Raw genomic sequence first — 11,577 nt, forward strand, 5'->3', positions numbered from 1 at the left:
CTGTCATCTTGACTGAAAGAAGTGCGATGATAACTATTTTTGGGGGGTCCATAAATGGCTGTCTGTAAAACGAGTTGTTTCAGTTTCAGTTTCAGTTTCTCAAGGAGGGGTCACTGCGTTCAGACAAATCCATATACGCTACACAATATCTGCTACAAGTAGGCAGATGTCTGACTAGCAGCATAACACAACGCACTTAGTCAGGTGTTGAGTGCATGCATATATATTTGTGTGTCTATCAGAGTGGATTTCTTCTACAGAATTTTGCCAAAGGACAACACTCTCGTTGCCATGGGTTCTTTTTCAGTGTGCCAAGTGCGTGCTGCACACGGGACCTCGGTTTATCGTCTCATCTGATTGACTAGACGCTCAGTTTGGTTTTCCAGTCCGCACACTTTAGGAGAAAAGGGCGAGGGCGGGATTCGAACCCACACCCTCACGGTTTTCTGAATAATTTGGCAGATGAGCGTCTTAACCAACACTGACACAGTTCAAGCGACTGCAGTAACAGATCAATCAAGCTACACACACGCACGCGCGCGCGCGCGCACACACACACACACACACACTACACTGTACTACACACGCACACACACAAACACACCACACTACACTACTTTCCACTACACACACACACAGAGACATTACACTACACTACACTACACTACACTACACACACACACACACACACACACACACACACACTACGACCACCACCACCACTACACCCCTCTAAACAAACTAAAATGTTAAAAAAAAACAAATAGATAATTTCAATTAATCGCCAAACAAACAAATAGATAAAGAAATAAAGAAAGAAACTTAATTTCAATAAACGAACAAACAAACGAAAAAACTCACCTGTAGCTGGTCAGCACCAGCTTGTTGACGATGACGATGACGGTGGCTGACACGGCGTAACACAAGGCAGTAGCTAGCCGCTGAGCCATGCTGTACTGCTGGGGAGGAGGCTGCTGCTCCTGCTGCTGCTGCTCCTCCTCCTCCTCCTTGCCCTCTCCACCACCACCCGCCTCCACGCCCGTCAATACTACTGCTGCTGCTGCTGCCAACACTGACGACTGTGGAGACGCAGACTTGAAAACATCTGTGGGGCCGTGTGACTTTGGCTCTCTTTCTTTATCCATCGTAATTTTTTTTTTTTTTAAACTGTACCAAGGGTCGTTCCTCTCTCCGTCGGCTTTAGCTTTCAGATCAGGGGTTAGCGATAAGCACGAGGTCTCACATACACATAGTGGTAGTATTTGGGCCTGCGGGCAAGGATGATCTGGACGGTTAATTAACTCACTCAGTACGGCCAGTCCTCTCTTCTCCTCTACACAGACCCCTCGGATGTCCAGTGGGTGTCTGAATGACCCAACCTTTAGCTTCCGTCGTCAGAATTGTGGTATTCTTTGTCAACATTCACCTCTTCAGTATAAGAGCCTTCCGCTTGCAATATTTTGATGATGGTAATTAGGGTGAAACGCTGTTAACGTCGTCTCTTTCGCCGTTCGTATGGAAAGAGTTAACCTTTCTCAGTCAAACGAAAAAAAAAAAAAAAAAAAAAAAGGCCCTGGGGAGAGTTGTGGGTTGATGATGGCGGCTGATGACGTGGGGGCTGTCATTGGCAGTTTGGTATCTTCGATCTGTATAGGCTGTTAAAAATGTATATCTATACATCCTGCACACTGTAAAGATGTTGAACACAGTCATGGAAGAGTTGTGTTGATATCATTTCTTGATTAAACAAGGGTTTTTGTTTTGTTTTTGTGTTTGTTTTTTTTAATGAAAAATGTAAAAGAACACACACACACACACACATTCACATAGGCCTATAATCATATACATGCACATGAGCGCACGCTTACACACACACACACACACACATACACATACACATGAGCGTGCACTTACACACACACACACACACACACACAAGAGCGCGCTTACACACACACACACACACACACATACAATACATATAACACACACACACACACACACACATATATATATATATATACATATATATATATAAATCACTATGCATATATATATATATATTATAAAATTATACTTATATGTTATTCTTAAACTATTTGTTGTCAGCTTAATGTTGTGTTTGACACATATAGACGCGTGCTTGTGTGTGTTTAGTAAAGTACTATGAACTGCTGCGATCATGGGGCTGTATTCAAATTTCAAGACAAAATTCATTTTGCCTTCAGGCAAGTTATCTTTGACATGGTTGGCACCCGCGGGTACAGGTTACCTTGAAGGATGAGTTATCTTCGAATTCAAGACACACGGGGTTGCTCAGACACCTAAACCCTTCCTTTTTTTTCTTTTTTTTTTTCTTTTCTTTTTTAAATCACAACGAGTCTGCACATACTCTCAGTTTCACTTCCCATTGCACCACAGCTCGGAACATTGTTGGGAGAGTTCGCAAAACACGTGCTATCCGTAAAAGCACGCCTGTTTTCCCCTTGGGGAAAAAAAAAAAAAAAAAAAAAAAGGAAAACGCTGCAAAAAGATCCGCCATATTTACCTCTGCTTCGTGGGCAGTCACACTTGGCAGGTAGTAAGGTTAAATTGCCTTCGCGTTTGTAGACAAACGGGTAGACTCTTGCTTTCATGAATACTGGATATTGCTTACCCTCGGGCAGTTTGCCTTGCCTGAGGCAGATTACCCGCAGGTACACACTTACCCCGCAGGTACGATGTTCTTTTTGAATACGGTTCCAGGACGACAGGACAGAACGTTTAATTGAAGTAAAATAAAGAGCTCAGAAGACTTTTATACCACCTTCAGTTCACCTTTTAAACTCTTTGAGAACTATGTAGGTGTGCATGTGTCATATATATATACATATATATGTGTGTGTGTGTGTATGTGTGTGTGTGTGTGTGTGTGTTTGTGGCTGCGCTTGCATGCGAGTACGTGTGTGTGTGTGTGTGTGTGTGTGTGTGTGTGTGTGTGTGTGTGTGTGTTCACTCAAAATGTGCATGCATAATAGGTTGCACTGTTTAAATTTCCTAGATATTCATTTACTTAATATGTGTGACAGTGTGCAGGATGAACGTGCAATGGGAATTTTGTGCAATGTTCGTGTCTGTCAGTATACAGTATATATTATCTTGTCTAAATCAATGCATGCAATGATAACCTTGGTGTCTTTCACTATGTTTACAACATTGATTAATCACAACATTTTGAGTGAATACACACACACACACACACACACACACACACACACACACACACACACACACACACACACACACACACACACACACGTTTTTGATTTTCTTTTTGCGTATACACGCGAAGAGGGTTCAGGCACAGGCAGGTCTGCACACATGTTGACCTGGGAGATCAGAAAAATCTCCACTCTTTACACACCGGGCGCCGTTACCGAGATTCGAACCCGAGACCCTCACTAGATTAAAAGTCCAATGCTTTAACCACTCGGCTATTGCGCCCAGTTTCAGTATCGTTGTGTCTTGTCCCCAGCACTGTTTACTTATAACTTTGAGCACGTTTAAACATTTTCTTGCTTTTGTTATTATATATTTAATATGGGCATTCCAAACTAGTTTTGAAGTATTTGTATTTGTATTTATTTTTTATCACAACAGATTTCTTTGTGTGAAATTCGGGCTGCTCTCCCCTGGGAGAGCGCGTCGCTACACTACAGCGCCACCAATTTTTTGTATTTTTTCCTGCGTGCAGTTTTATTTGTTTTTCCTATCGAAGTGGATTTTTCTACAGAATTTTGCCTGGAACAACACTTTTGTTGCCGTGGGTTCTTTTACGTGCGCTAAGTGCATGCTGCACACGGGACCTCGGTTTATCGTCTCATCCGAATGACTAGCGTCCAGACCACCACTCCAGGTCTAGTGGAGGGGGAGAAAATATCGGCGGCTGAGCCGTGATTCGAACCAGCCCGCTCACATTCTCTCGCTTCCTGGGCGGACGCGTTACCTCCAGGCCATCACTCCACTTAAGTAGCATTAAGCCTGAAAATTTTATCATATCTCTGTACTGAATGGGTTCATTTTCAATTTTAAATGTTGGTAACTCTTCTGGACTATTACCATTGTTAAAAAGCATAATGTGAGTTTTTTCTGCCGATAATGTAAGACCATTGTCGACAATATACTTATTCAATTTATCTATTTCTCTTTGGTCTGTTTTCTTAATATAGTTTAACGCCCTTTTTGATGTATTTCTTTTCATAGTTACATTCATCCACATACATATATCATCTGCGCATTGCACTAGGATCACGTCTTTTGATAAATGTTGGGGTAAGTGGTTCAGCAAGATGTGTGGGTCGGGTGTGTGTGTGTGTGTGTGTGTGTGTGTGTGTCTGTCTGTCTGTCTGTGTGTCTGTGTGTGTGCGTGCGTGCGTGGGTGTGTAGCCACAATGATTGCTTTGCCGACTATAAATAACATAATGGAACAGAGATCTATGATCTGTTCCATGGCCGTCACGTACAGACATGTGAGTTAAACAACACAACACCGACCAGACTCCACGTCTTAAACCGAAACCCGCGTGCTCTTTCCGACTGATACAGCCAGTGGTACCACACACACACACACACACACACACACACACAAGCGCGCGCGAGTCACACAAACACACATACATACACAAAGCGACAAACACACACACACACACACACACACACACACACACACACGTGACACACACATACACACACGGGACACACACACACACACACACACACACACGAGTCACGCACGCACACACACACACACACGCACGCGCGAACGAACACACACACACACACGAACAAACACACACACATACACACACGCGCGCGCGCGCGCACAAACACACTCACACACACACACACTGACGGGACACACATGGGACACACACACACACAGACACACACACTGACATGAGTCACACACACACACACACACACACACACACACACACACACACACACAGCGTCGCATAACTCAGTATTCAAGTTTCAAGGGCTAATGCCATGCAATGATTGTCGGCCACCGACACACAACAAATACAACTCACTCGCTTACCCATACCTTGGTCTATCGAAACAGTTTCGCGAACTCTCAACGACTTGCCACTGGTGTTATCAAAACGACATCATTTTTGTCACAGTTTCAGTATCAGTCTTGCGTAGTCTTCCACAGGCCGGTAACTGCTGACTTGACAGACTGACCAACCATTCGCCTCTTCAGTCTTTTTTCGAGCTGGACTGATCAACCCACTGGGCCGCACATACCTCCGTGGAGCATGGTTTAAAAGGAGAGAGGTACACGCGAATTGTCGCCCGCAATGACCTCGCCATTACACATTATTTTCGGGTCAAAAACGGCGACACGTTAGGTAGGTTCACTGCGCACACCGTGTAGATGTGTATCACAGGTGTTGTCAGCCAAAGTTGTTCCATAACACACGGCATGTAATGTGCGTGGAGTTAAAAGCAGCAAAGTTTGGATAATCCTTGCTTTGAAACTGTGGATGTTGTTTGGCTTCTTTCACTTTTACCCCCCACCCGAAGTACTGCCACTCTTGATTGTGTTGTAATCCGGCGGAGGACGGGGTGCGTGTTTTCTTTTCTTGAAGTGGTTTTCTTCTCTTCAAATCCAGGTGAGGCAAGGCCTCAACAGCGCGTTGGTTTTACGTGAAAATAAGACATTAACTCACTCAGTACGGCCAGTCCTCTCTTCTCCTCTACACAGATCCCTCGGATGTCCAGTGGGTGTCTGAATGACCCAACCTTTAGCTTCCGTCGTCAGAATTGTGGTATTCTTTGTCAACATTCACGTCTTCAGTATAAGAGCCTTCCTCTTGCAATATTTTGATGATGGTAACTGGGGTGAAACGCTGTTAACATCGTCTCTTTCGCCGTTCGTATGGAGAGAGTTAATTTTACTCTCTCTCTGTGTCTATTTCTTGTCATTATTTTTTTCAAAGCAGATGTAGTATAGCGTGATGGGTTTGGATTAGTCTGCACACGTTGACCGAACAACTCCTTCGAACTGAAATCAAATGGAATGTATCGGACCTTGTATGCGCACCCTGTGCATAGACATTATAATTCCCATGAGACATTACAGTGTCTATGCCCTGGGGCAGGTTTTATACTGAATCGCAAGGGTAAACGAGTAGGGTCGACAAGGATAAGCCTACATAAGTGGAAATATTGGGACACTGGAAGGCAGGGATTTCGTTTTGCTGTTGCATTGATTGTCACACAGTCTATTTCGCCAGGTGTAGGTTCAGTCGAATCCCACTTCCAATAAACTGCTCTTATTTCTTCTTCACTTCAAAGCCAGGCTAAGTTTTCTGCCGGCGGACCAGCGCGTTCGGTCTTCCGTCGTGCAAGTCAGGCCGCGCCTGACTATATGCAGTTACCGCATATACTGAGTATCAGTATCAGTATCAGTACGATCAGTAGCTCAAGGAGGCGTCACTGCGTTCGGTCAAATCCATATACGCCACACCACATCTGCCTAGCAGATGCTGACCAGCAGCGTAACCCAACGCGCTTTGTCAGGCCTTGAGAAAAAAAAAGTTACATATAAACTATATTAAACTATATTAAACTGTTACTGCTAATAGTGTAAAATATATTCATAATTATTATACAAATACGGAAAACCAAACGACTAGTTCATTGTGACTACACTTGCGACACGTCTCAAGGCCTGACTAAGCGCGTTGGGTTATGCTGCTGGTCAGGCATCTGCTTGGCAGATGTGGTGTAGCGTATATGGATTTGTCCGAACGCAGTGACGCCTCCTTGAGCTACTGAAACTGAAACTGAAACTAGCGACACGTACTGCAAGTTTGATTCTGAACTTTCAAGTGCTACAAGCCGAGAACTTTTTTTTTTTTTCTTTCTTTTTTTTTTCAGTCACGGTTGGGAACGTGGGCTTCACTGGTGAGGTCAGCCATGCGAGAACAAAGTGCGTCCCTTCGAGATCCGTTCCTTCTTCTGGACTTTTTCCACTGGCCACCCACTCCTGGTCCTTTTCTACACGTCTCCCTCTCTCATTTCGCTTCTCGTGCAGTGCAAACAAGGGAGGCTACTGTCTACGTTCACATTTACTCCCTGTCCTTGCTGGTCTTCTGCCTTGTACGAGTTCTGTCAAAGCAGTTATTTTTTTACAACTGCAATTGTTTGTTTTTTATGCTTGGTAAAACATCATCCGAATCTGTGACCTTGTAAACGCGCGGGGGAATGAGAGTCAATTTGGTTGTTTATTGTAGGTCCCCACACGAACCTCTTTTCAAATAATATTTTACAGAAGTAGTGCATACAATATTTGATTCGTGATAATTTTTTTTGTCCCAATCCCGCTTCCCCCGTCCCGCCTCTCACCCACACCCTTCCAATATTATGTTTTTTTCTTTCTCCAGTCACTGACACTCACCCTCTCCATTTTAGATTTTGTACTCGATCTTTTCCACTTTCTGTTCTCTGTCGGTCTCTTCCTTTCTTAGTCCCCTCCTCCTTGCCCCCCACCCCCGCCCCCCTCCCACCCCTGCATGCTCCTCCCCTCCACCTCAACCGCCCTCCTTTTCATTTGAATATACAGAAATGTCGATTTCTAATTAATAATAACAATTATCATTATGGTAGAAATGATAATAATCCAAATGATGATAACAATATAATTTATTTTCAGTCTAATATCATCATCTTAGATGAACAGACTACAAATAAATAAACGAAACGGGGAATGAGAGGTTTTCACACACTGTAAAAAAAAATTTAAAAAAAAAAAAAAAGTGCTCTAAATTACCGTCCCCCTGTTTGAACTTCCATCACAAAATACCAGAATCCAGAACCAAGGGTTTTCACAGTTCAGCACAGTTGCAGTGTCATTTCTGTTTGTAGGACCAGAACTGGCGTGCTCCGCTCTGACAGAGCATGCACACCGACAGCTTTGGGAAAAACAGCTGCAGCAGCAATCACTGAAGGCCCCCAAGAAGAGGAAGAGGGGGACAGCAACAGCAGCAGCAATCACTGAAGGCCCCCAAGAAGAGGAAGAGGAGGGCAACAACAGCAGCAGCAATCACTGAAGGCCCCCAAGAAGAGGAAGAGGGGGGCAGCAACAGCAGCAGCAATCACTGAAAGCCCCCAAGAAGAGGAAGAGGGGGGCAGCAACAGCAGCAGCAATCACTGAAGGCCCCCAAGAAGAGGAAGAGGGGGGCAGCAACAGCAGCAGTAATCACTGAAGGCCCCCAAGAAGAGGAAGAGGAGGGCAACAACAGCAGCAGCAATCACTGAAGGCCCCCAAGAAGAGGAAGAGGAGGGCAACAACAGCAGCAGCAATCACTGAAGGCCCCCAAGAAGAGGAAGAGGAGGGCAACAACAGCAGCAGCAATCACTGAAGGCCCCCAAGAAGAGGAAGAGGGGGGCAGCAACAGCAGCAGCAATCACTGAAGGCCCCCAAGAAGAGGAAGAGGGGGGCAGCAACAGCAGCAGCAATCACTGAAGGCCCCCAAGAAGAGGAAGAGGGGGGCAGCAACAGCAGCAGCAATCACTGAAGGCCCCCAAGAAGAGGAAGAGGGGGGCAGCAACAGCAGCAGCAATCACTGAAGGCCCCCAAGAAGAGGAAGAGGGGGGCAGCAACAGCAGCAGCAATCACTGAAGGCCCCCAAGAAGAGGAAGAGGGGGGCAGCAACAGCAGCAGCAATCACTGAAGGCCCCCAAGAAGAGGAAGAGGGGGGCAGCAACAGCAGCAGTAATGCCCAAAGAACTCGGACAGTTTTACTGCCGTCACTGCGTACAGTACACCTATACAATCCAAGCTTCACAGCCACGTGCGAGTCCACACCAAATGAGAGTGAGAAACACACATACATAGACACCTCTCTCTCTCTCTCTCTCTCTCTATATATATATATATATATTGTGTGTGTGTGTGCGTGTGTGCGTGCGTGTGTGTATCTGTATATTAATATATATTCATATTTGTCTATCTATCTATATGTCATAATTACACAAGGCGGACTACGAATTGTTCTAATTCTAGTTCTTGTTTCTTATAGTCCACCAGCCAACCGCACAGGGCCATGTCAGGACTGTCAAACCATACAAATGCTCAACCGTGTCAACACAAAACTGTCACCAATGAAAAAACAACACTTGGACATTTTTTTTTTCATACAGTTCATGACACAGTATCCCAACCATTTAGCTTCTCAAGACCAATAAGACTAGGCCATGCTGAGGGCACCACCCAATACGCTTAATTTATCAACCCAAGATTACAAAAATTCGTAAAAAAGGGTAAAAAACAACAACAATACTTCAAAGACCCCCCCCCCCCCCCCCCCAATCTAAAAAAACAACCCCACTAACAACAATGTAACAAAAGGCCATACAAGCAAATAACACTACAGAATGGGCAGCTAACGCCCATCCCAGTGTTTACAACCTCACTATTCCGAATCGCCAGAGCAAAACAGTACAGATAGTACATCACAGGCTGTGGAAAAGAAAAAAAAACCAAAGTGTCAAGGCTTGCTTGAAAAAAAGAAAGGGGACATGGGCTGGGAAGGCAGAAAAAGGAGACGACAATGAAGGTAGAATAAAAGGCTTCTAGAAACGAAGAGAGTGATAGAAAAGAGAAATTTTCTTGCGCAGAAGTTCCAGAAGGCGTGGATGCTATTTATACTGAAAGACCCCCGTATGTCTGTGTCTGGAGTGGCACTGTCTTCATCTGTCTGCGGGCAGGGGCGGTTTGGTCTGTGGGGTGTGCTCAGCAGCTGGAGGGTGGTGTCTTTTGCCGGTGGGCTCTGCAGTCATGAAATACTGGCTGGTACACCCATGGGGATACTTCTTTTATGGCTGTCGCGAGTTGCATCCTGTGGTCTCGTTTGCCTCTGTTCGGGAGCAGTTATGTCCCTTGAATTCTTAATTAAGTGTCCTGTGCGAGCCTGCACCCATCGTGAACACAGCGCAGGCCTTCAAGGGTGGTGCAGGATTGTTCCAAGGGGCGGGTGGAGACAGTGCTTCTCTGGGTCCTCTCCAGCACCTACGGGTGTTTCTCTTTCTTCCTTACTGAAAGACCCCCAGCATCCCCAAAGGGTGGCAGTGGAGGGCGGGGACTATGAATTAAAGACAGATGCAAATTCACTTTATATCCTAAGCTCTGTGTGTCCTGCTATCAATGCCTGACATATATACATTCTGTTCTTTCAAAAGACTTTATTAACTGTTGATCGTTCTCAAGCTTGTTTCCATTCACTTGGTGTCGTTCTGACCCAGCTTAACCCCCAAACTTTCCACTTCATCTCTCCCCCCTTACCCCACCACCCCCTCCAGCCATAGTGTCTCTCTCACATGCATACACAATTCCTCTCTCTCCCTCGTCTCTCTCTATATAAAGTGTGTGTATGAGAGAGAACGAACGAACGAACGAAATTTTATTTTACGAGGGTAAAGGAGTAAGCACAAAGTACTTTTTTACATCCAGCCCTCTGGGCATAAATAATAATTGGAAAAAAAAAGCAACAAAGCAACAACAAAAAAACAAAAAACAACAAAAAACAACAAAAAACAAAAAAGCGAGAGTCAATTCACAACACCAACATCAAAATTGCATAAGCATGTGCAATCATAAACATAGAACTTATGTACAAAACAATATCGCGATAGATGAATAACATGAGGACAATAGGGTAGGGGCGTGGTGGAGAGCGGAAGGAAGAATGGACAAGGGGAAGAGTCAAGAAGGCAGGGGAGGCTGACAACAGACAGATATAGTGACAGTGACAGTGGAGAGACATAGAGACTGACAGGGGAGGAGAGAGGCGTATACATTATATATATATATATATATATATATATATATATATTGACTATCTATACATGATTTTTTTGTTTATAATTGATATGTGTCACATAATCACATGTTTTTCAATAAATGTGGGATGCTTTTTACAGTGTTTACATTGAGGCAGGATAATAATTCATTCCATAAACAGCCCCCTGAATAAGACAGACTAGATTTTAAAAGATCGATCCTTGGAAGTGGTACCATAACTTTATGAAGATGACGATGAGTCATGGTTACAAATTTATTCTTCAGTGAGGGGGGAGCAAATCCAGACATGATTTTGAACATAAATAGACCTTTGTTAAATAGAAGTTTTGTTTTCAGTGGGAGGATATCGAGAGCTTTATAATCAGATACAGTCAATGATGAAGATTTTAAAAGAATCAATTTTACAGCTCTTCTATGCAGACTCAATAGAGGTTTTATAATTCTGTCACTCGCCAAATCCCACACTGTCGAAGCAGAGAGAGAGAGAGAGAGAGAGAGAGAGATATTAAATGAATGAACAAAAGTGTTTTATTGTTGAGCTTCAGCCATGGATCTCAATTCAAATACACACACACTTTCATATATATATATATATATATATATATATATGTGTGTGTGTATGTGTGTGTGTGTGTGTTTGGATTGTGGTCCATGGCCAAAGTTCAATAAAATACTTTTGTATACATGTATCTGGAGAGAGAGAGAGAGAGAGAGAGAGAGAGAGA

The 11,577-nt window shown here is 44.1% G+C and overlaps 1 protein-coding gene across 1 annotated transcript in view; it reads right to left on the minus strand.

The window, feature by feature from the left end:
- LOC143295178 (solute carrier family 35 member D2-like protein) overlaps positions 1-5,609 on the minus strand; it is a 28,327-nt gene extending 22,718 nt beyond the window's left edge. The window contains exons 1-2 of the mRNA XM_076606750.1: positions 5,087-5,609; positions 862-1,655 (exon numbers count right to left, since the gene is read on the minus strand). Coding sequence (XP_076462865.1) covers positions 862-1,145 — 284 coding nt within the window. The 5' untranslated portion in view covers positions 1,146-1,655; positions 5,087-5,609. The remainder of the gene's footprint in view (positions 1-861; positions 1,656-5,086) is intronic.
- Positions 5,610-11,577: the final 5,968 nt, after the last annotated feature.

The sequence above is a fragment of the Babylonia areolata genome, chromosome 20 (genome assembly GCF_041734735.1).
Source record: "Babylonia areolata isolate BAREFJ2019XMU chromosome 20, ASM4173473v1, whole genome shotgun sequence".
NCBI lineage: Eukaryota > Metazoa > Mollusca > Gastropoda > Neogastropoda > Buccinidae > Babylonia > Babylonia areolata.